This window comes from Oncorhynchus gorbuscha, linkage group LG13, assembly GCF_021184085.1.
Source record: "Oncorhynchus gorbuscha isolate QuinsamMale2020 ecotype Even-year linkage group LG13, OgorEven_v1.0, whole genome shotgun sequence".
In the NCBI taxonomy this organism is placed as follows: domain Eukaryota; kingdom Metazoa; phylum Chordata; class Actinopteri; order Salmoniformes; family Salmonidae; genus Oncorhynchus; species Oncorhynchus gorbuscha.
In genome coordinates this window covers 49,675,258-49,701,421 of record NC_060185.1, presented here as the reverse complement: position 1 = coordinate 49,701,421, position 26,164 = coordinate 49,675,258, and the positions used below count along the sequence as shown (strand labels likewise).

The window sequence follows — 26,164 nt, the reverse complement described above, 5'->3', positions numbered from 1 at the left end:
AATACCCACCCGACATTTTAACGACATGACTGGTTCACTGTGTTTGTGGGCGGGTATAAACTTCCAGAACTGGGAGTAGCAGGATCTGTGACGTCTTTGAGGGAAACAAACCAACCACCCCGTTCACTGAGATTATACAGCACATGGTACCTGAATTGATTTAATAAAAAACACCCAGGGAACTGATAGTAGAAATTTGTTTACAGAGATCGTCAAGAAAAGCACAAAAGAACATGTAAATATTTGTGAGGGACCAATCTGGAACTGGAAGAACTCACGTTAGCTAAGTTTGTGTAACTTGCTGAGTGCGTGCTACTAACGTTGCTATTTCAAAGCTTCAAATAGTTGTGTGCTATTTAATCGGGTAATAATGCTAGCTAACTGTTGTATTTGATGAAGTGGTCTTTGTTGCCTGAGTAAATTAAACGCCGGTGAAACTAAAGCTTGAAAATGGAGAATGGCGTGATTGATCACCAATCCCACGGTATCGGTGCGTTTGACCTGTACCATCATTTCGTTCGAGGGGAATAAACGATACAATAGGGGAAACACCATCGCCAAATTCAAGGTAGCTAAATTATGTTGGTCATGTCTGATTGGTCTTCGTGCCTCTGAAACGTAATAATGTATTGTCCCTCTTCCTGCTGCCATTGCAGCACAGCTTGTGGCCATGTGATGCAGTTTTTCACAGTCTACGTTTTCATCCAGGGTAAATTGGAGATGGTTGTGGGTACCCCGGCCTCCATTATGGAACTACAGCTTTTCTTCAACACCACCGACAAGTTCAGAAGCTGGACGACAACCAGGCCCTGCTAGGTTCCTACCCTGTGCATGATGACTGCAAAATGAATGCATGTACTTCTGTGTTCTGAAAGAATGCTCACATGACACCCACAGGGTATGTCCCCTGTTTAGTATTGTTCACACTGGAGTAAGTTGGGACCTACTGTTGAATCTGTTGATAGGGTCTCTTAACCCAGGGGTTCCCAAACTTTTTAACTCTGGGCTCCCTTTCCAACATTGGGGAACATCCTGCGCACGCCACGCCTATTTCTATGGGCACAAGTGCGGTTCATGGCACACTGTTCACACCCCTCTTATTGGTGGAAAGATTTTTGCAGGTTAAGCTTATTTCCTGCTATTTTACACATTTTGTCATATGGTGCAAATAATTTGCTGTTTTTCTTTTGCAATTCTATACATTTTTGCCACGTCTGTATTTGAGTGACAAAAAAAATATCCATCTCTGCCGTGGAGCATGCTTTTGTGGCACAGTCGATGGCGTGCCGGACCTCCGGCTACAAGGTCGAGGGTCCGAGACCTGCTCCCTGCTGTTTCATTACACTGATGTCAAAAGTGATCACACTTGCATCCACGACAGTGCGTGTGCTTGGCCGGTGAGCGCGTTCTTGTAAGACGTAGAGTCGCAAGCTAGCGCGAGGACTCGCTCCTTGAAAGGAGGGAGTAGTGTAACGACCCTGGGTTTATAAGCGCGGAAATCGACTCTGCCGTGGAGCATGCTTTTGCGGCACAGTCGATGGCATGCCGGACTTCAGGCTCAAAGGTCGAGGGTTCGATACCTAATCCCTGCTGTTTAATTACAGTACGTTTAAAGCCAGGCTGAGACCCCTGTGCCTAACCCTGCTGACCCCTTACGCCCTCCACAAGCGATTGCAACACTCACATGATTGCTGACCACATTATGGTTGGGTATAATTTGTGGAACGTTCTGGAGTCTGTTCAATAAACTTTGTAAAGTACAAAGTTGCCAAGCAACAACGCATGCAAAATAGCTGAAATAGGCATCAACTCACCACATACACTACCGTTCAAAAGTTTGGGATCACTTTGAAATGTCCTTGTTTTTGAAAAGGGAAAACATTTTGTCCATTAAAATAACATCAAATTCATCAGAAATACAGTGTAGACATTGTTAATGTTGTAAATGACTATAAAAAAATAGATATAATTGATGGAATATCTACATAGGTGTACAGAGGCCCATTATCAGCAAGAGCCAGTTTGCGCTGTTTTGTGAAGGGAGTAGTACACCGTGTTGTACAAGATCTTCAGTTTCTTGGCAATTTCTCGCATGGAATAGCCTTAATTTCTCAGAACAACAATAGACTGATGAGTTTCAGAAAAAAGGTCTTTGTTGAGCCTGTACTCAAACCCACAAATGCTGATGCTCCAGATACTCAACTGGTCTTATTGCTTCTTTAATCAGTACAACAGTTTTCAGCTGTGCTAACATAACTGCAAAAGGGTTTTCTAATGATCAATTAGCCTTTTAAAATGATCAACTTGGATTAGCTAACACAACGTGCCATTGGAACACATGAGTGAAAGTTGCTGATAATGGGCCTCTGTACGCCTTTGTAGATTTTCCATTACAAAATCAGCCTTTTCCAACTACAATAGTCGTTTACAACATTAACAATGTCTACACTGTATTTCTGATTTTAAATGTCTAAACAGGTTTTCACTTTTTCCATTATGCGGTATATGGTTGAATTGTTTTAATCAATGTTTTCGGGCTGTAACAAAACAACATGTGGAATAAGTCAAGAGGTATGAATACTTAAGGCACTCCTTCCAACAACTTATTTTCTGTCTTGCAGGTATAGTAGATTTCAAGCCAGGTCATTGGGTGGGAGTGAAGTATAACGAGCCTCTTGGGAAACATGACGGGCAGGTGAGGGCAATGGATGTAATTTTGTGACGTCATCACATGGTGTCTGACATGTTCACTGTTTAGAGGTACCTTACATCTTGACTTGTCTTTCTGGTAATAAACCTGTGGGGAGGTGCAGACATGGTGAGTTTCTCTGTCATAAATGTACTTGATATCTCCACTCTCTCTTTCCTTACAGTGTGAAGGAGAAGTGATACTTTGAATGTGAGAACAAGTACGTTGTGTTTGTCAGGCCCCTCACAAAGACCGTGGGACACTTCCCAGAGGAAGACTTTCACCTGGACGAGATGTAGGACTGTGATGCTGTCACCCTGTCAAGGGGTGTGGGGAGATGGGTTCAACATAGACCTCCAGTCTGATTACGAACCCGGGGCGAGGGACAGTGTCATTGCGATTAATAACTTTATTTTGTTATGTGCTGGCCAGGGAGGTATGGGTTGGACTATAGAGAGCTGCAACTGGGGAAGGAGGCAGTATCACCTAGGACCGACTCTAGCTTATGACATCTCTTGTTGCACAGCGGTCTAAGGCACTGCATCTCCGTGCTAGAGACGTCATGACAGACGCCCCTAGCAAAAACAAAAAAAAAAGTGGAATTTACTGTATATTGAATGAGGAGAGATGAGAAAAGCACAATGTTTTTGCATTGTTACAAATACGTTGTCGCTGTATTTAATGTAAATGTCCTTTTATTCGGTGGATGTAGAAAGCAAGCGTTTCTAAATTTGATGTCCTCAGAATTTTGAATTGAACCTGAATTGCCTATCACATCCTAGATTCTATATGAATAATAGGCAGTCATAAAAATCACAACAATGTTCATCAAATGTCAATTATCATCCCAAGCCAGGGTTCTATCAAACTTTCTAAAATAAATCCCATGCTTTTGAATGCAAGAATACAAGCAACAACAACATTTCTATTTGTACTACTGACCAGTGGCAAAATGTTCAGTTTATTTGAATATATGTTAGTTCATTGGTTATTGTACCATAGAAGCTGTTTGTTTTTGTGTGTCATAGAAGCTGTTTGTTTTTGTGTGTCGTGTCCCTGTTTTAGATTCTGGAAACTTACACTGCTTCTAACAAATGGCATATATTATTTATTATTATTATATTACTAACACCATAACACAACCACAAGGCTCTCCAGAGGATTGTGCGGTCTGTACAACGCATCACTGGGGGCAAACTACCTGCCCTCCAGGACACCTACAGCACCCAATGTCACAGGAAGGCCAAAAAGATAATCAAGGACAACAACCACCGAGCCATCACCCCGCTACCATCCAGAAGGCGAGGTCAGTACAGGTGCATCAGCTGGGACCGACTGGGGAAAAACAGCTATCTCAAGGCCATCACAGACTGTTAAACAACCAACACAGAGAGGCTGCTGCCTACATACAGACTTGAAATCATTGGCCACTTTAATAAATGGATCACTAGTTACTTTAATAATGCCACTTTAATAATGTTTATCTTACATACTCTTCTCATATGTATATACTGTATTTTATACAATGTATTGCATCTTGCCTATGCCGTGTGGTCATTGCTCATCCATATATTTATACGTACATATTCTTATTCCATCCCTTTAGATTTGTGTGTATTAGGTAATTATTTTGGATTTGTTATATATTACTGCACTGTCGGAACTAGAAGCACAAGCATTTCGCTACACTCGTATTAACATCTGCTAATCATGTGTATGTGACCAATAAGATTTTATTAGAATGTCGAAACATCAGTTGTGCACATTGACAGCATACAGTTCAAACCGGCTGCCCAGGTGGTGACAATGCACTTTTTCATGTAGATATCACGTCTTGTCTGAGCTTCATTGTACTAATCCTCATCGCCACTTCTAACAGTTTGACTCATGAACGCATGTGATCTGTCATTTGTTGTGTCACTCCTGGTTGAGTGAGTTTCGTAAGAGAAAATGTGGATACAAAAGCAATTGATTCATTTGTTCCTTTTTTATTGAATTGTATTTTTCCCAAGATGTTGTCAGCAACTAACATGCCCAGAGATTTGCCATCTGTTTTTATGAAATCTCAAAGGTGTTGATGTGCCAAAGTGTAATGGTATCTTATGCATAATAAAACGTAGTATTACCAGCAGATGTGGTGATCAAGGTGTATTTGACCGATTCTTACTCGAATTCACCATTAGCAGGACAGAAATAAAGTAGCTCATGCATGGTGAAAAGAGATGACTAAGAGATCTATTGTCTGGGCATGGGTTAAAGACGATGGTCATCACACGTATCCTGAAACTGTCAGGTTGCAGTGGGACACTGCACAGGAAACTGGACAGTGAACCCCTGACAGGGCAGGAATATGGTCAGTGGTGGAAAAAATATACTCAATTGTCATACTTTAGTGAAAGTAAAGATACCTTTAATCGAAAATGGGTGAAAATCACCCAGTAAAATACTTGAGTAAAATTATTTGGTTTGAAATGTAAGTAGAAGTATAAATCATTTCAAAAACAGATGGCACAATGTTCTTGTTTTTATTTATGTAAGCCAGGGACACACACAATTTACATTTGTGTTTAGTTAGTCCGTGAATTGGATCATTTACCTGTACTTTTGGTTGTCAGGAAAATGTATCGTGTAAAACTTTTTTAGGAATGTCGTGAAGTAAATGTAAACGTTGGCTAAAAATATAAATGGTAAGGTACAGATACTCCGAAAAACGTCGTTACAGTATTAAGTAAAACATACTTTAAAGTATAAGATCACTGAGTTACAATAGGCACAAATACAGTAAGCACAGCATACAGTAAAGAGAATGTGGCAGATATAACACGCCGCGGTCTCTATTGTTTAGACCAACAGGGGATGACTTGCTTCTTTGCAAAAAACATCACGTTGACGTACCAATCTGAACTCACGCGAGGACTGCGATTTCATTGCCAGTGTGCGACAGAGACAGCAAAGATGGCGTCGCAGGAGACCGAAGCTTCTCCGCAAACCAACGGCGAGGTAAAATGAATGAAATTGTATGACTGTCTTCAATTTGTTACTACTAATAGCGGCATATGGTTAACTCGAGAGGAGTGAGTGGCACTGCAGATATTGTTATTGAATTGTGATAATTTCACACGAGCCTCTGACGTTGTCAATGCCGGTCGGTTTAAAAACGACCCCCTGCCTTTCACGATGCGTTTATTACTGCGTCTTGCAAGGTAGCTGTTATTTTCTGATAAACTAACATTAGAACTGTTGACAAACCTATTTCTAAATAAAATAATGAGGTCGGTACTTGGGGAAACAGATACACGTTATGACAGTATATTATTGGGTTAGCCGGCTTTAAATTAGTTAACGTCAGCTAGGTATTATTAGCTGGCTAACTAGTTAGTTACAAGTGGCTAGCTAGACTGACAATGCTATTTGGTCGGCGTATGTAACTATCTCACGTTAGCAGATTAATTTGCCAGACGTCTTTTTTCAATGGACTAACGTTATTCCTTGACTGACTAGACTAGTCTGCTGCCTATCATTGATTGACTGGGTGCGAAACGAATCACGACCCGTCACTGAGAATATATCGATGTGCTTTCTAGATTTGCTGTAGTTAACTAGTTATGGATGTTATATCTTGTTATTAACTAACAAGCATATCCGACCAGCTTCTTTACAACTGCACTTGGGTCAGACAGGTCACCTGTGTAGATTAAGAGACAGCGGAGCTGGCGCAAAAGTATGGGTTGAAAACCCACTGTACCACAATCCAGGGATGAGAAATGTGTTGAATTATCCCATTATACACCGAGAAGATTGAACGACAAATAGTTTTTCCTAAACTGGTCTCAAAGCGTTTAGTATTATTCTGTATGTGAATCCGATACGCTCCATTTAGTATGGTATGGTACGTATAATTTGTGGATGTCTTTCACCCATTTCGCATGATATGTTAAGAATTTGCTCGATTTACAGTATGTTATGAAATCTGGCTGGCGGCTAACGTCGGCTGGGGGTAAGGTTAAGTTGTTAAAGTTGCAATTAGCTAAAATGCTCAAGCTGTCCATGATGACAACTTGCTAGACATTCTTATTATATGCCCATCCATCCACCCCGCCCAACCACCCTTTGAATTGTTTCCTTAACATATATTAATTTGAGTGTCCCAGATTTACTGGGGGTGTTTTTGGAAAACTGCACTTTTCATCCTTACGGTAGGTAGCAGAAGCCACATTAGCCATTTTGGAATTGCAGTTTCAGACAATCAGCTCTTGTTCAACGGAGTTGCCTTTCCATAATGGCTGCTGTGGCTATCCCTGGCTATCTTATCCCTGAGACGCCGGCTAAACTACACAGGAAGCTTGTCTGACCCAAGTTCAGCTGTAAGCAAGAGGTCGGATCTGCTGGTTAATTGTTAGCTAACTATCTAGCCACTTCATGTCCAAGCTCCATGGGTTCCTTTTGCAAATTTGAGGAACATTTACCTGTGTGACAATTTTGGTTTAGGCAGAGGAACAATTAGTACTAATTTACACCTGACATTGTTTGTCTTCGGTAGAAAAACATGTTTTGCTGGTAAATCCATTTTTTTACCTTTATTTTACTAGGCAAGTCAGTCAAGAACAAATTCTTATTTTCAATGATGGCCTAGGAACAGTGGGTTAACTGCCTGTTCAGGGGCAGAACGACAGATTTATACCTTGTCAGCTCGGGGATTCAGACTTTCAACCTTTCGGTTACTAGTCCAACGCTCTAACCACTAGGCTACCATGCTGCCCCAATTATCTTTTCTTATAGTGATCATGGAAACTGCACATTTTTGGTTAAAATGTTCTGCTGTCGACAGAACAAAATACTCCAGACATGGGCAAATTTTTTGTTGTCTAACCACATTTCCATCTACATTTTATGTGAGTAAAATCATGACAGCTGTAATGGAAACCGGAAGTTTTGGTACAAATTTTTGAATGCCGACAGACTAGGGATGTTAACCATTAATTGGTTAGCAGCCGAAAATACATTTGTCCAGTAATGCTTATCGGTCTATAGGTGCATTTGCATAATTGAGTGGAATTAAATTGGTGCGTGTGTATTTTCAATTTTGTCATGCATCTTTTTTTATCACACATGCACATCATATTTGGAGTGGCAATATCGGAGAGGCATAGACTAAAATACAGTAGAATAGAATGCAGTATATACATATGAGATGTGTAATGCAAAATGTGTAAACATTTATTAAAGTGACTTGTTCCAGTTATTCAAGTGGCCGGTGATTTCAAGTCTATGTATATAGGGCAGCAGCTTCTAATGTGCAGGGTTGAGTAACCAGATGGTAGCTGGCTAGTGATGGCTATTTAAGTCTGATGGCCTGAAGATAAAAGTTGTTTTTCAGTCTCTCGGTCCCAGCTTTGATGCACCAGTAATGATCTCGCCTTCTGGATGATAGTGAGGTGAACAGGCAGTGGCTCGGGTGGTTGTTGTCCTTGATGATCTTTTTGGCCTTCGGTGTAGTTGCCATACCAGGCGGTGATACACCACGACAGGATGCTCTCAATTGTGCATCTGTAAATGATTGAGGGTTTTAGTTGTTAAGACAAATTTTGGAGCTGTTGCACAGTCTGTCTGTCTGGGTGGACCATTTCAGTTTGTCAGCGAAGTGTGCGCCGAGGAACTTGAAGCTTTCCACCTTCTCCACTGTGGTCCAGTCGATGTGGATAGGGGGGTGCTTCCTCTGCTGTTTCCTTAAGTCCATGATCAGCTCCTTTGTTTTGTTGATGTTGGATGAGATGTTATATTCCTGGGCCCACATCTCCATGGAAGGCTGTCTCGTCATTGTTGGTAATCAGGCCTACCACTGTTGTGTCGTCTGCAAACTTGATGATTGAGTTGGAGGCGTGTGTGGCCACGCAGTCATGGGTGAACAGGGGTTACAGGAGGGAGCTGAACACACCCTTGTGGGTCCCCTGTGTTGAGGATCAGCGAAGTGGAAGTGATGTTTCCTAACTTCCTAAGTTCAGGACCCAGTTGCACAGTGCGGGGTTCAGACCCATGGCCCCAAGCTTAGTGACGAGCTCGGAGGGTACTATGGTGTTGAAGGCTGAGCTATAGTCAATTAACAATATTCTTACATAGGTATTCCTCTTGTCCAGATGGGATAGGGCAGTGCGATGGCGATTGCATCATCTGTAGATCTATTGGGGCGATAAGCCAATTGAAGTGGATCTAGGGTGGCAGGTAAGGTAGAGGTGATATGATCCTTGACTAGTCTCTCAAAGCACTTCATGATGACAGAAGTGGGTGCTACTGGTCGATTGTCATTTGGTTAAGTTACCTTTGTTCCTGTACCCAAGAAAGCAATGGTGGACATTTTGACGTATGTGGAGACAGCAGACCGGGATAGAGAGAGATTGAATATGTCCAGCCAGCTGGTCTGCGCATGCTCTGAGGACACGGCTAGGGATTTCTGGGCTGGCTGCCTTGCGAGGGTACAGGAACACCCATACGTAGAATGTATGTACACATGTAAGTCGTATGTAAGTCGCTTTGGATAAAAGCGTCTGCTAAATGGCATTTATTATTATTATTATTATGCCTCCCGAAATAATAAATGTTTTGTTTTCGAGATGATAGTTTCCGGATTCGACCATATTATTATATTATGTTATAATTAAGTCTATTTGATAGAGCAGTCTGACTGAGCGATGGTAGGCACCAGCATACAAGCATTCATTCAAACAGCAATTTAGTGCGTTTTGCCAGCAGCTCTTCGCTAGGCTTCAAGCATTGCGCTGTTTATGACATCAAGCCTATCAACTCCCGAGATTATGCTGGTGTAACTGATGTGAAATGGCTAGCTAGTTAGCGGGGTGTGCGCTAATAGCGTTTCAAACGTCACTCGCTCTGAGACTTGGAGTGGTTGTTCCCCTTGCTCTGCAAGGGCCGTGGCTTTTGTGGAGCGATGGGTAACGATGCTTCGAGGGTGGCTGTTGTCGATGTGTTCCTGGTTCGATCCCAGGTAGGGACGAGGAGAGGGACAGAAGCTATACTGTTATACTGGCAATACTAAAGTGCCTATAAGAACATCCAATAGGCAAAGGTATATGAAATACAAATCGTACAGAGAGAAATAGTCCTATAATTCCTATAATAACTACAACCTAAAACTTCTTACCTGGGAATATTGAAGACTCGTGTTAAAAGGAACCACCAGCCTTTATATGTTCTCATGTTCTGAGCAAGGAACTTAAACATTAGCTTTCATACAGGCACATATTGCACTTTTACTTTCTTCTCCAACATTTTGTTTTTGCATTATTTAAACCAAATTGAACATGTTTCATTATTTATTTGAGGCTAAATTTATTTTATTGATGTGATTATATTAAGTTAAAATAAGTGTTCATTCGGTATTGTTGTAATTGTCATTATTACAAATAAAAAATAAAAATCGTCCGATTAATCGGCATCGGGTTTTTTTTGGTCCTCCAATAATCTGTATCGGCATTGAAAAATCATAATTGGTCGACCTTCCCTACAACAGACAATTTCTTCAGGCAATTTGTTCGTTCAACATTGTGGGATCTTTTTGTGTCGGTAAAATGTTTTATGCAATAAATGGAGGTGGATATCAAAGTAAATTTTGATATCGTGTGAGTCACGCGATGATATGTGGTCGTCCCACTACGACTCGGAAAACTATGCATTTTATTCAGCTACAGATTAAATCAATTGATGACTTCACAGGGCGGTGAAAGTGCAAGGTGACAAGCTTGATGCTCTTTTTCAATAAATATTGAGGGTCTTATTCTGTTGATGCTTGGCTGCCGTTTTGATATTTTGAAAACTTGCTCTTTTGTCCATAATAATCTTATTATGTAGGCTATACACACAATACCAGATTGGGCACATTCTATATAACACAACATTTAGAGTTGAAAACGTACATGGGAATTGAACAGCAAAAGTCATGTGCACCATGTCATCATGCACAGACTTTTATCCAAAACTAGTCCGTTTGATGGAAACGTCTCTGGTGGGAAAATGTACATATTTTGTTTAGGCAAAGTTTAGAATATTCGCATGAAAATCTGTCACCTAGCTAGTGAAATGGATGATTTGTTTAAAAGTAAAATAAACATTTTTTTGCAAGCTACACTCTCTTTTATCAGTAAACTGTTGTCTAGAGGGCATCCACCAAGACAAGGTTGGGCAAGTTTGCTATTGATAGCAACAGTTTTTGTGACAACCAATGGAAATGCTATGGAATCCCATTGAACTTCTGTTTTTTTATGCAGTACATGGAAACTTATGCTGAAAATGTTTATTTGCACTATGCTATGTCATCAGGCACAGCTTTTCATCCGTAACAAGCCAGTTTGATGGAAAAAACCTGTATCTTTTTAGTCTATAATTAGCTAGTGGAAGGAAACCTATTTTTAGGATTCCCTGATTGATCTATTGTGTGTGTGTAGGTGAGCAGCAATGGAGCTGTTGCAGCCGTGGATGGCCAGGCTGTACAGACTGCTACTGGGGACCCTGCACCGCAACAGCCGGCTCCACCACCCAATGCATGGTCGGTCATAAAAGGAGTCCTCTTCAGGTGGGTCAGAGATGTGTGTACACACACACACACACACACACACACACACACACACACACACACACACACACACACACACACACACACACACACACACACACACACACACACACACACACACACACACACACACACACACACACACACACACACACACACACTGATATGAATAGACAATAGGCATCCCCTGTTTACTTGAATGTGGGATGTGTTTTTAAGTAGTAGGGTTGATGGTAAGGCAATCCTTGGGGGCCCTGGGGGCCATGCCATTCACCTAGAGTGGTCTGCTAGTTTAGGTCTGTTAGAATCAGGGTGGAGCTCAGTCCCATTACAGCTCTACTGACCCGCAGTCAATTAATTTACAGTGCCTAATAGATTCAAATGCAGGCTTTGTATTGTGGTGTCATATCAGGGGATTGTTGCCAGAGACACATTGCACTCATTAGAGAGAAACCAGTTCACACTTCAAGACGCAGGGTTTAAAGTGATAGGGAGGCAACCTTGGTTGTTGATACAATGACTAAAGACATTCATTCATGTCATGCACACCAGCATCATTTAATTAAATGAATCTCGGAGGTGTCTTAAATGTGTGATTTTGTTTAACTTTCAGTGTTTGCTAGATGATGATACATGTTCTCAACCTATTGGAATCACTGTACTCTGCTGGTCTTCTCATGAGTGGAGACCAGAAACAGAGTGCTGGGGCCGGCGAGGGGTTAGAACGACATGAAGGTGTATTAATAAGTACCAGGAGAGTTGGCTCCTATCATAGAAGCAGTACGGTGTGAGAGTGTCATACTGTTGCAACACATTCCCCTAGAGTATTTCAGTCAGCTGATTACTTGAAGCTCAAAACAAGATGTCAAACTTGGAAGAAGCCCCCATTGTTGTGAGCCTGACAGTGGTAGCTCGATGGGATACGAGACCATCAGATTAGGCAACAAGGTTCAATCCTTTCCAACGTCTAATGCTAAATATATATATATATATAAAACAACCGCTTGTCTTTATCTCAACCTTTTTGTTTCAGACACACACACTTACTTTACGGTAGATGCTAAGTGGGATCGTTGGTACTACCCTAACATTAACCCTTACCTTAACTGGTTTAAGTTTAAACTTCAATGGGGTGATGTCAGTTGATGATGATTGAGACCACCCATCTCAATTATGTTTCTATGGTCCCAAGCATTCCACTTAGTAAAATGTGTAGTGTAAAGGGATTTTTCAATATGTTGAATTGGTTTCAATTAGACAAAGCTGACCTTCTCTTCCCTTGTCCTCGTCCTCTGCAGGATCTTCGTCATCTGGGCCATCAGCAGCTGGTTCCGCAGGTCCTCTACACCAGACCCAAGTACCCCAGCAGGGGCACCGCATTTACCCAGCCGAAACCTTTTCCCCAAGGAAAGCCTCATGGTACGCCAACCTTTTCGCACCGTTCTGCATAAGCAATTAACCCCAGGTCATGTGACTATTGACTTCCTGGTTGACCTTTGGTCTGTGCCTGCTGCTCATTGTAGGTTCTCTGGGTGAACAGCTGGTGTCCATTGACGAGCTTGGTCCTGGCTCGCTTGTTGACTTGCGCTCAGTAATTTAGTGCACACTGCCGGACAAAGAAGCTGTGCCGCAGCAAACAACCACCCAAAGTAGTACCATATGGGCAAATCAATAGGAGAACATGAAGGAAATAAATGTTAACCTGTTTTTCCTTCTGTCCTCAGGACCTGTATGTGTACATCTCCCAGGATGAGGTCTTCTCTGACTTCAACGACACACAGTCCCTGTTCTGGTTCCATAGAGACCTGGTCTACGGAGACTGGAACACTGGAGACGAGGGGGACGGCTGCTATGAGCACTCACTGGACCTGGACATCCAAGAGGTGAAGGGGGGGAGACTGGGGAGGGAAAGGTAATAGTAGGATTTTCTAATCTCTCTCTCTGATCCTATGTGCTACAGAAGGTGCAAATGAATGGTTCCCTCTACATCCACGTGTATTTCACAAAGACCGGATTCCACCCAGACCCCAAACGCAAGAGCCAGTATCGTCGGCTAGCAACAGTCCATGCCACGCGAAGTAAGTGACGGACACACACCGCCTACTCTGGTGCATGAATGACCTTTTCAAACTAGTGTGTAAGTGGTTTGACTCCTCTTTGACTCTTTCAGTGCTGAACAAGTTCAAACGCAGGAAGTTCGTGAAGACTAAGAACCTGCTGACGGGGGGAGACCGAGACCGACCCGGAGATGATCAAGGTCAGATGTGTTTACCATGATTCATAAACCTCATTCCTTTTCAGTCCGTAGACTGACTGCCATTCCTCTTTCCTCTCCCCCAGCGAGCGGAGAGCCACGGCCCAGTGGAGATCATCTCCCACTGGCACCCCAACCTCACCATCAACATGGTGGATGACCATACAGCCTGGGTCAAGGGCTCGGTCCCCCCTCCACTGGACCAACGTAAGCTCTACCCACCTATTCTCACGCTTCTCAGTGGGTTATACCAGAGCATGTACTAGGAGAGTTGAGATCTACTGCTTCTTTACAAAAATCTAACTAAAGGTGAAATACCTTTTAGTTAATGCTCTATTCTGGCTGTCTCATTTTCTCAACCCATTATTTTTACCCTTCCCAACCCTACAGATGTGAAGTTTGACGCGGTGAGCGGTGACTACTATCCTATCGTCTACTTCAACGACTACTGGAACCTGCAGAAAGACTACTACCCCATCAATGAGAGCCTGCAGTCGTTGCCTCTGCGCCTGTCCTACTGCCCACTGTCCCTGTGGCGCTGGCAGCTCTACGCTGCCCAGAACGCCCGCTCACCATGGAACTTCCTTCCAGAGGACACCTACGAACAGTCTGACGAGGACCAGGACTCTGTCAAGGTCAGGGGTTAGAGGTCATAGGCCGGGGCAGGGTGTAAATAGAGAAGGAGATATAGATCTCGGTTTTGCTTTTGATCCTCCAATGTAGCACATCTTAGAATCAGACTGGTCCCGGAGTCTAGACTCCATGTTGTTTCCCTGGTAACAGTTGCTAAGGAACTGTGTTGTCTGTAGGTGGCCCTGCTGGAAACCAATCCGTACCTCCTGGGCGTGACCATCGTGGTCTCCATCGTACACAGCATCTTCGAGTTCCTGGCATTTAAGAATGGTGAGCTCGCCGTGCCTCTGTTCCCACAGCTTAACTGCCTATTAGAAGACCACTTTTGGATTATATGTGTTCTACGGTGTGGTAGAATGTTGTTTCTATACTCGTGTGTGTGTGTGTGTGTGTGTGTGTGTGTGTCAGACATCCAGTTCTGGAACAGCAGGCAGTCTATGGAGGGTCTCTCTGTGCGCTCCATCATCTTTGGGGTGTTCCAGTCCTTGGTGGTGCTGCTCTACATCCTGGACAATGAGACCAACTTCGTGGTGCAGGTCAGTGGGTTTTTCATTTATTCTCAAATAGGATTAAATAAAGACTTGTCACCAGACCCTTTGTAATGTCACTCATCACGGCAGGCTCTGTACGCATGTCATTCATGACCATTGTACTATAGCAGAGTGGTCCCTTTACTAACCCCCATCTCGTGTCCCATAACATCCAGGTCAGCGTGTTCATCGGCCTGCTCATCGACTTCTGGAAGATCACCAAGGTCATGGATGTCAAGGTGAGATGGACGACGAGTATTTCAATGCGTTTGGTTGCACAAATGAATCCCTGTTTGCTCATCCGGATGTGTCTCCTCCCCAGTTGGACAGAGAGAACAAATTGTTCGGGATCCTCCCACGCTTATCAATAAAAGACAAGTCAACGTACGTGCAGTCCTCCACCAAAGTCTTCGACGACGTAAGGAAACGCGTCAACGCGGCACCACCATTCTCTCTTCATTTACCGCTCGTATGGACAATCTTGTACTGATGGTTTTTGTCCTGTCCTCTTCCCTCTGCGCAGATGGCCTTCAAGTACCTGTCATGGCTGCTCTACCCTCTGTTCGGATGCTATGCCGTCTACAGTGTGTTGTACCAAGAGCACAAAGGCTGGTACTCATTCGTACTGGGCATGCTCTATGGCTTCTTGTTAACCTTTGGTGAGTCTCTGGTGGTCATTGTTCAGAAGTGTGATATATTTAGCCTTTTTATCTGTAATGGGACTGAGCTCCACCCTGGTCTTGGAAAATCATCCTTTCCTCTCGTTTTCTATGCTGCGATGATCACATCGCTAAATATCTGTTGTGCAGTCCAGGACAAGTGGCAGTCTATGCCGTCTTAATCCTCATTTACATAGTCTAATCCTTATTGACAGTCTGTCCTAGCAGCCAGTCTAGCTTTATTGATGGTCTGTCCTTGGCATTCTCTCCAAAATGACTTTTTAAAAATGAATTGATATTCTACCCTCAATGACGTGTTGTCGTGTCTGCTTTGTGATTGGCTCAGGTTTCATCACGATGACGCCACAGCTGTTCATCAACTATAAGATGAAGTCTGTGGCCCACCTCCCATGGAGGATGCTCACCTACAAGGCACTGAACACCTTCATCGACGACCTGTTCGCCTTTGTCATCAAGATGCCCATGATGTACAGGATAGGATGTCTCAGAGACGGTGCGTTATTACTTACTGCCCTCCAAACACACATATTTCATACACTTAGTACAGCCTATTCCGGTTCTTAACAATAACTATCCCGTTGATATATAAAAATACAAATAAACTAGTTCCCTTAGGTGTTTTAACGGTACACGTATTCCTACCGAACCCTTTGGTATGGGGACTGCTGTTCGGGCCGCACCGTGGGCCCAAAATAATGGATTTAAAAATGATGTACAAAATTAAAACACTAAGCATGTAGGGAAAGGGGGATACTTAGTCAGTTGTACAACTCACTGCATTCAACTGAAATGAGTGTACAGCATTTAACCCAACCCCTCTGAATCAGAGAGGTGCAGGGGGGGGCTGCCTTCATCGACATTCACGTCATTGGCTGTAGGCTATGCATACTCGGCGTTGTATGCCTCTTGAGTACACCGGCGCTGAAAAAATAATAATTTGGGCTGTTATGTTAAAACGACTACAGTGGTTCATCATTCAAGAAGTTGCATTATAGTGAGCGGTATGCTGGGACACGTGTCAGTGAGTCGCAGTGTTGGCCATTAATGCTCCTTTGAACCACCAGAGGGCGTCTTTATTAACGAAAACACCTAGATGCTGATGAACAAATACTGTCATGCCCTATTATAAGGTGGCTTTGATTATTATGTGGATTATAATACATTTACATTTTGTAGGGGGTTGAGGCATTTTCATTAGGGAAAATCAGGTCTGATATTGAGTTAGACATTTCAAACTTCAGTCTTGTTAGGTGAACTGTTATCTTTTGGTCTGATAATTTCGTTCAAGCATTTTATTTATAAAAATAAGTGAGAAAGGAGCCTAGAATAATTAAACAATAAATGAACTGCAACATGTTGGCTAAAGCAATTGCAATCACAGTGGAATGCGACTGTTTTTAATCTGGGCTGTACTATTATTGTATTTGTTGTGTTTTCAAATGGTCTGAATTTAAGTTAATGAATTCCCTGCTACCAATCACCAAGTATCTTCATTCTTATTAGCCAATGCCCATCACGTGATCGGTGTCCTTCTCACAGGCATCGAAGCGTTCAGTGAGGCCACAAGACAGACGGATTCATCGGATCGCGTCCTTATTTAATTTGGATGCTCATATTGAAAATGTTAGCTCTGTCCGCATGTACTTTTCGTCAGCCAACAGGATGAGTAGGCCTAACGAACAGCAAAAAAACTCTAGCGTATGTCAATCTATAGTAGAAATGTTGACCTCTATTGATCAGCTTGCCCTTTCTGTGCGAGAGAAATATTCCAAACATACTCTCAATGTCATAAGGTGAATGCACCAATTTGTAAGTCGCTCTGGATAAGAGCGTCTGCTAAATGACTTAAATGTAAATGTAATGTAATGTACTCTGGGACAGTTGTGGGACGCAATAGATCCCAAATGAATACAACCACTGTACATGCATTATTATTTTTAAACATTTACAAGCAACGAGGCTGATGCAACAGATCCCAATGTTTGCTTAAAATGTTGATAAACTATTTCTTCACAGAAGTCCAGCAATGCGCAAACTGCCGTAGGCTATAAGCACAAATGTTTCAAAATGCAATTGGTCGGGAAAACACCCTTCTCAGAAGTGCACTGCAAATATGACGGATGAAAATATCCCTCAGAAATAGGGAAGACACAAAGACTCATCAACAAACATGGGTTGTTTAATATTAGAACACTTGTCTTAGGCTGCTAGACAACAAAAGAAAGTTGAGAACATGAGAGAAATAAATACTGACTTCAATTGCATATGAGGAAGTGTTTATATAAGAATCGCCTTAACAGTCCTATGATCAGAACGTGGCAAGACATGTCTCATAAAATGAGTCTCAAGCTGTGTTCGAATACCCATACTAATATACTACATACTAAACTCAGCAAAAAAAGAAACATCCCTTTTCAGGACCCTGTCTTTCAAAGATCATTTGTAAAAATCCTAATTTCTTCATTGTAAAGGGTTTAAACACGGTTTCTCATGCTTGTTCAATGAACCATAAACTATTCATGTTTGTGGAACGGTTGTTAAGACACTAACAGCTTACAGACGGTAGGCAATTAAGGTCACGGTTGTGAAAACTTAGGACACTAAAGAGGCCTTTCTACTGACTCTGAAAAACACCAAAAGAAAGATGCCCAGGGTCCCTGCTCATCTGTGTGAATGGGGCCTTAGGCATGCAGATGTGGCCAGGGCAAAAAATTGCAATGTCCGTACTGTGAGACGCCTAAGAGAGCGCTACAGGAAGACAGGACGGACAGCTGATTGTCCTCGCAGTGGCAGACGCGGTGTAACAACACCTACACAGGATTGGTACATCCAAACATCACACCTGCGGGACAGGTACAGGATGGCAACAATAACTGCCTGAGTTACACCAGGAATGCACAATCCCTCCATCAGTGCTCAGACTGTCCGCTGAGAGAGGCTGGACTCAGGGCTTGTAGGCCTGTTGTAAGGCAGGTCCTCACCAGACATCCCCGGCAACAACGTTGCCTATGGGCACAAACCCACCGTCGCTGGACCAGACGGGACTGGCAAAAAGTGCTCTTCGCGTTTTGTCTCGGCATCCGGGAAATTTTGGCATACTAACTATATCCATACTATGACCAATAAACATACTATATACTCAATTCATGTCACAGTGCAGTCGTATGATTATTGGAAGACTGCTCCGATGGCAAGGTGGGTGTTGCAGTGTGCAACAGGCACTAGCCTTTCTCTATCAGAACAAAAGTTGACTCAAGTATGTCGACAGAATCAAGCCATTCGACAATAATGTTCCTACATTATATTTGTCAAACATGACTGGCGTTTAGCCTATGTGGCAGACCAAGGGGTTTGGTCAAGACATTTACACAGATCAGACACGGACAGAGTAAGATTAGCTCTGTTTCAAGGGTGTTTATTTAAATAATAAATCAAAAGAAAAGGGTAGGTCTCCCCCATGAGACCCTTTCCAGGATACCGTCTTCTGGGCTCCGGGTCTTGCTGTATCCTGTCGGGCACAAAAACTGAACTCCCTCCTTTTACCTCAGGCACCGTCTCCAACTATACGGAAGTCACCTTTCTTCCCCCAGTCCCTTTCTCTGTGTGCTGCCCTTCTGGCAGCTTTATGGGACTCGTACAGCTGGTGAGCAATCAGCCAACCACATTCAGCCCCAATTAGTCCTGTCTGGAGAGCCCGTCGAGACCTGGCCATCGCCTTCGTGGTGTAGAGTCCGTCTGCCACCAGGCCTCGACGAGTCTCCGAGTGGTGGCTGACCTAATGTACGCCACACTATGTATATGTAATTAAAAGTCTCATTAAAGTTTGGCTACATTCTCAGGCGCCTTATGTCAGCATCGGTCCGGACAGGTTGTAGCCAAATAAGCATAGGCTATCACCTACACTTTAACATGTACGCTAATTATTTATGTACATTTACAAACACTTGTGTTTTTCATAAGAATAGTTGGGGGGGGGGGGGGGGGGGGTTTGGCTATTTTGGTTAATGGCTTTGGTGCCCTTGCAGAGGGCCTTGGTGCCCTGGCAGCTATTGAAGGCCGAATGGCCATGACCCTAAAATCATGAAATTCCAGGCCTGGCTATACATACATTTTTAGTCCCTAAAAATAGAACTCAACTCAGCAAGTCTATTATCCTGCTGATGACCCATCAAGGTTGGATGCTTTCTTTTGTATCCCAATAATAGTTTAGGCTGCCAAACGATTTACGATCACTTTGCCTACTCCTAATTCTTGCCTTTATATGTTGGCATGCAGAACCTTTATTTAACCTATTCTGATATGTTGATAGGCATTGCACTGAATCGTACAGTATTATGCCTGTTGAGAGGAATTTTGATCATATTACCGTTCATATCAACACACTCCTAACTCCCGTTCAACAACTCTAAATCTATTTTTTTAATGCGCTACAAATGGATAACTTGAAATAACGTAGTTTGATTTAAATAATCAAAAGCAAAATGTGATTATTTGCCTAATAGTATTTTAGGCATATGTCAATTAGGCTTGATGTAAAATCATTGTCAAGAGAGAACTTTGCATATAGGTGTAGATTATTTATGGGTTGATAATTATACGGAAAAAAGTAGAGGTTGCTTAACCAACGTGAGCCGAGGTGTAACCTAGAAACGTGTAAACAGCGTTGGAAAGGAAAAGGCACAACGCTCACTGACCATGAGAAATTGTTTTATTAAGCAAGTTTAAAAACATTGACGTTTCTGCCTTCAGTAGATAATCACAAAGTGAATGGACAAGTTTATATAGGGCAGGGGTGCTCAACTCTTACCCTACGAGGTTTGGAGCCTGCTGGTTTTCTGTTCTACCTGATAATTAATTAATTGCACACACCTGGTGTTCCAGGTTCAAGATCAGTCCCTGATTTAGAGGGGAACAATGAAAAAATGCAGTGGAACTGGCTCCGAGGCCCAGATTTGGGATTGGGGGATCTAGGCCATGGGGAAGACAATTAGGGATAACTCTCTTCAGCTGGTGGTGCTCACGAGAGATGTTTGGTAGACCATACAGATTGGTGCTCAATGTCTCCACCTAGTGATGAAATACAGAAGTGGAACCAGTAAAAACAATAGGAAAACTTGACAAGCTTTTTTCATCTACAGTAGGTGAAATTCATATACAACCATTAGTATATAATTCACGTTTAATATGTTAGGGCTGCTTATGAGGTGTTAACGAGGTGGAACTCATGTGACTGGAGAGGCTTCACGCATAGCAAGTTACGGTATTAAAACTAAACAGGATTTACTCTTAGGCCTACAGCTCAACGGTGGTTATACAATGATACTATACTAAGCTTACTAATGATAATGACATTACTTATTATAGTGATGATCATAATAATTGTAATAATAACAATGAGGTATGGGGAAAAAGGAGGGTAGAGGAGTGAGAGCTGCTTGCAGATTGTGACTAACGACATGTTGTCTTACATTATTTTTCTGCCTGTTTTGGAACAGTGTACACAACACTATATAAATAAGTAATACCAGAGAGTCGTCTTACAAAAAAAGCCTTTATTACAGCATAGCAAAGATTAAAAACACATTTGTGAAATTGCTTTAGCTGACCGTTTTGCAGTTATTTGAGGCTTGGTGCTTACGCAATCAGTAGGCTATTAAACACTCAAACGGGCAACAAAAGCAGCATATGTCTTATTCCTGTTGATTTACACTACGTGACCAAGTATTTGGACACCTGCTCGTCAAACATTTAATTCCAAAATCATGGGTATTAATATGGTGTTGGTCCCCCCCCTTTGCTGCTATAACAGCCTCCACTCTTCTGGGAAGGCTTTCCACTAGATGTTGGAACATTGCTGCGGGTTCTTGCTTCCATTCAGCCATGAGCATTAGTGAGGTCGGGCAACTGATGTTGGGCGATTAGGCCTAGCTTGCAGTCGGCTTTCCAATTAATCCCAAAGGTGTTTGGAGTTGAAGTCAGGGCTCTGTGCAGGCCAGTCAAGTTATTCCACACCGCTCTCGACAAAGCATTTCTGTATGGACCTCGCTTTGTGCTTGGGAGCAACAGGTCTGAAGGACATTCCTGCTGTCAGCATGCCAATTGCACACTCCCTCAACTTGTGGTGTGACAACTTCATTGTTAGTGGCTTTTGTCCCCAGCACAAGGTGCACCTGTGTAATGGTCATACTGTTTAATCAGCTTCTTGATATGCCACACCTGTAAGGTGGATGGATTATCTTGACCAAGGAGAAATGCTCACTAATACAGATGTAAACACACTAGTCCAACATTTTTGATAAATAAGCTTTTTGTACGTATGGAACATTTCATGGATCTTTTATTTAAACTCGTGAAACATGGGACAAATTACTATACATTTTGAGGTTTATATTTGTATTCAGTGTAATTAAGTGTTTCCTGTATCATCAATTTTCGTCACTATGCACATATCAACATAGAGGGAAAGTTGACAATTCAATGGCGCACTGAAGGTTGTTTCAGCACCGTATACAGCTATATTTTTCAGCACAGGGCCGAGTGATTCACTTGTTTGGGGCTTTCGTTCAAAACAAGTTATACTATAAAAGCAGGGTTAAATAAATTCTTTCTGATCATCTTTAGCGTACCCAGTCTTTAGTTTGAATTATGCGGATTATAATAAATTGACATTTTTTTAGGGGTTGATACATTTTTCTTTAGGGTAATTCAGTTCTGTGATATTAAGTTAAATATAAAACTTTAGAGGACTTAAAGGAAAGGGGGATACCTAGTCAGTTGTACAACTGAAATGTGTCATCCGCATTTAGCACAACTAAGCCTCGAATACATTGCAAGTTTGGCCATTAGGGTACACTTTACAATATGACTCAACTCTGACTGACCGCAGAATCTATCTGTTGTCTAAACTGGCACAAATTGGGATTTTTCACACCAAGCCGAGCTGTTAGACTGTCCCTTGTAAATTAACGGAGGTGTGAATATTTCTGTCAGTTGGCGGGTTGTTCCACATTACAGCTCCTAACACGAATCTGATAATTAATTATGAATAGGATTTATTTTGTTTGCATTCTTTATTGTAACCACAATATCAAATTATTTAACATATACACGAGCAGATTCACTTAGTCTTTAATAAATAAATGTTTTGACTATCAGAAAGAATGTCTGTACTTATTTATTTTGATCAAAAGCTAAAAATGGGTGAGTCACTCAGCTTTATGCTGAAAAATAGCCTACTAAATAGGCCAAGCCTAAAGTAATTCATTCGATTGGGCGGCAGGTAGCCTAGTGGTTAGAACGTTGGACTAGTAACCGAAAGGTTGCTAGATCGAATCCCCGAGCTGACACGGTAAAAATCTGTCGTTCTCCCCCTGAATAAGGCAGTTAACCCACTAAAGCTGAGGTTGTCAATGAATTTGCCAATGCACCATGTATTGCGCTTACTACAGGTCAGGGATGGGCAACCCCAGTCCTCGAGGACTGGTGTCACACCATCTCTATCACAGCTGATTAAACTAATTCCATTCTAAACTGAAGATCATGATTAGTTGATTATTGGAGTCAGGTGTGTTAGCTGGGGCAAAAGTGTGGCCCAGAGGACTGGAGTTGCCCATCCCTGCTACAGATGGACCTCCAAACCTACAGAGAGCTACTTAGAAACATTTCACCCCAAAAACATCTATTGGTATTTGTTTCATTAGTATATTGTTGACATAGTCCCACATTTGTTTTGCATGTTAGCAATCATGTTTAAGATATCTTTTTTTTAAATACAGAAATACAGCCGGTATGATGCGTGACAGCGAGAAGAGAGAAATTACGTTTTTAAGTTAATTTCCTGCAATTCTACACATGCTATTCTAGTAATTTTGCCATGCGGCGGAAAGAAAGAAAATGGCAGTTTTACAGCTAGTTTCCTGCAATTCTACACATTTTGCCATAGGGTGGAGGCAAATGTTTGCAGGTTTTAATATGCTAACTGATGGACAGTGGGCCTCACCCGGTCAGTAATTTGACCATGCTTACTACAAGTTTAGTTAGCTGGCCGCTAGACGAACTTCTGATGCACAACCACATTTTCAAATTTCACCGTTTGTAATCTATTAATCTAACTCTCAACAGTAAGTTGAGACCTCGACTGAGTTGGTCCATTTGGTCTACAAAATGGTCTGCGGGCCCATCCCTGGTTTACATGAAGGGGAGGAGACCAGGTTAAAGAAGGATTTTCAACCCTTGAGACATGGATTGTGTAGCTGTGCCATTCAGAGGAGGTGTGGGCAAGATACAGATTGAAGTGTCTTTTGAACAGGTTATGGTAGCGGTGTCAAGAACTGCAGCGCTACTGGGTTTGTCGTGCTCAACAGTTTCTTGTGTGTATCAAGAAATGTCTACCACCCAAAGGATATCCAGCCAACTTGACACACACTGTGGGAAGCATTGGCGTCAACATGGGCCAGCATCTCTGTGGAACGCTTTCGACATCTTGTAGAGTTCATGTCCCGACGAATTAAGGCTGTTCTGAGGGCAAAAGGTGGGGTGCAACTCAGTATTAGGATGGTGTCCTTAATGTTTTGTACACTCAGTGCGCAATATCCAAGCCATGTTTTACATATTGACATCACATGCATATTGCACTTTATTTTAGTGTTGAGTAATTGTTTTACTTTATAAAAATGCAACATGTTGGTACTTGTGATGGTGCTCTCTTCAGGCTTTATATGACTCATGATCATACATGGAATCAGGAATACCAAAACAATTGTTACTACAGTAATTGTTAGCGTTTCATTTTCCTGCTGTACTGAAACCGAACCGTGACCCCCGAAAAAGCGATATGTACCAAACTGTTGGTTTTGGTGAACGTTACATCCCTAGTTCCCCTGTAATAACTCTGTTTCCCTCCCACAGATGTAGTATTCTTTGTCTACCTGTACCAGCGCTGGATCTACAGGGTGGATCCCAACCGGATGAACGAATTTGGCACCAGCGGAGCGGAACCCACTGGAGTGGACCCTAACAAGGACAGCACAGCGCATGGGGAGGTCGCAGCCACTGGGGAGGTCGCAGCCACTGGGGAGGTCGCAGCCACTGGGGAGGTCGCAGCCACTGGGGAGGTCGCAGCCACTGGGGAGGTCGCAGCCACTGGGGAGGTCGCAGCCACTGGGGAGGTCGCAGCCACTGGGGAGGTCGCAGCCACTGGGGAGGTCGCAGCCATAACAGAAAAAGCAAAGGATGAGAAGAAGAACGATTAACCACGACCAACTTATCCGCCTTTCTCGCCCTCGCTCCTGGGGTGAAGAGGACCTGTGGAAACCAGGCAGAGTGAAATGTCATTTGCCAGAGAAAAGAAGTCATTGTATTCTGTCATGGACACAGCCACAAATTTCAGTCTAACTCTCCCTCTTTGTGTGGGGGGATCTGCAGCGAATTGTAATTAATGTGGACTTCCTATTTTTTTTTTTTTAGTTCAAGTGAAGTAAAACAAATGTGATGTACTGTATTCTTTATATTTTGGGTAACAGTAATGATTTGGAGGCCAGGTTGTGAATGTTGGAGGCCCAGTTGAGGGTGGATAGTTGCAGTACATATCTCAGAATTATCAGATCTTTGCGCCGTCTGTGGATTTCTTGTGATTTCTTTAAAAAAAAAAATCATTCCATGTGTGAACGCAATGTGTCATGGTGGGGAAATTGGTGAGTTGTGCTGGCGGAATCTGGAAGGGTCCAGAACCAAGTGTGACATGAAGGGAACCAGGATGCACAACCTGTCCAACACTACCCGCGAAAGACAGTCTACCCTCCATTTTAAACGAATGGTCGATGTTCCGAACATGAACAACAACAAGAAACAGCCTTGTAGGTATTAATAGAAATATATTAATTATGATGGCTTGATTTCTGTTTTTCAGTCACTTGAATTTATTTTGAATGTTCTGAAACGACAGAATCTCGGGTTGTAATGTTAATAATACTGATGTCAAAGTGTCTACTAATAGCAGATTTAACTATTTTTGCCTGGACTTATGATTTTTCAATTGTTCTACAACATTCACACTCCAAGCAGGACCACCTTGACACACACTTGAGTCGACAACATTAAGGACACCTAAGACATGAACGCCCTCAGAATAGCCTCAATTAGTCTGGGCATGGATACTACAAGGTGTTGAAAGCATTCAACAGGGGTGCTGGCCAATGCTGACTCCAATGCATCCCGCAGTTGTCAAGTTGGCTGGATGTCCTTTGGGTTGTGGACCATTCTTGATACAGATGGAAAACTGTTGAGCGTGGAAAAACCCAGCAGCGTTGCAGGTCTTGACACAAACTGGTGCGGCTGGCACCTGCTACCATAACCCGTTCAAAGGCACTTATATCTTTTGTCTTGCCCCTTTACCTTTTGAATGGCACACATGCGCAATCCATGGCAAGGCTTTTTAAAGGTTATCAAAACATCATGCCAGGGTAAGCATACGCTATACATCAAGCCCTTTTTCGCCCCAATTTTGATCTAGTCTCATCGCTGCAACTCCCCAACGGGCTCGGTAGAGGCGAAGGTCGAGTCATGCGTCCTCCGAAATAAGGCCCACCAAACCGCACTTAACACCTGCACCAATGTGTTGGAGGAAACACTGTTCAACTGACGACCAGTCAGCCTGCAGGCGCCCGGCCCACCACAAGGAGTCGCTCGAGTAAAACCCCCACCCCGCCAAACTAGAGGTTGACCGATAATTAGAGGCATAGTGGATTAATTAGGGGCCGATTTCAAGTTTTCATAACAATCGGTAATCTGCCTTTT

General features: G+C 42.7%; 1 protein-coding gene and 1 long non-coding RNA gene across 2 annotated transcripts; both read left to right on the top strand.

The window, feature by feature from the left end:
- Window positions 1–84: 84 nt before the first annotated feature.
- LOC123993999 lies at window positions 85–3,706 on the top strand. The gene is made up of 4 exons (XR_006831555.1): window positions 85–568; window positions 709–898; window positions 2,622–2,695; window positions 2,874–3,706. It is a non-coding gene; the product is annotated as an uncharacterized LOC123993999 (long non-coding RNA).
- Window positions 3,707–5,553: 1,847 nt separating this feature from the next.
- On the top strand, window positions 5,554–25,388 carry LOC123993077 (cleft lip and palate transmembrane protein 1 homolog). The gene is given in 16 exon segments (XM_046294842.1): window positions 5,554–5,689; window positions 11,146–11,273; window positions 12,572–12,692; window positions 12,998–13,156; window positions 13,234–13,351; window positions 13,444–13,496; window positions 13,498–13,530; window positions 13,614–13,734; window positions 13,918–14,162; window positions 14,337–14,430; window positions 14,569–14,696; window positions 14,867–14,929; window positions 15,013–15,108; window positions 15,214–15,349; window positions 15,696–15,863; window positions 24,278–25,388. Coding segments are annotated over 16 exon segments (2,052 nt in total). The 5' UTR covers window positions 5,554–5,644; the 3' UTR covers window positions 24,622–25,388.
- The last annotated feature ends 776 nt before the right edge of the window (window positions 25,389–26,164 follow it).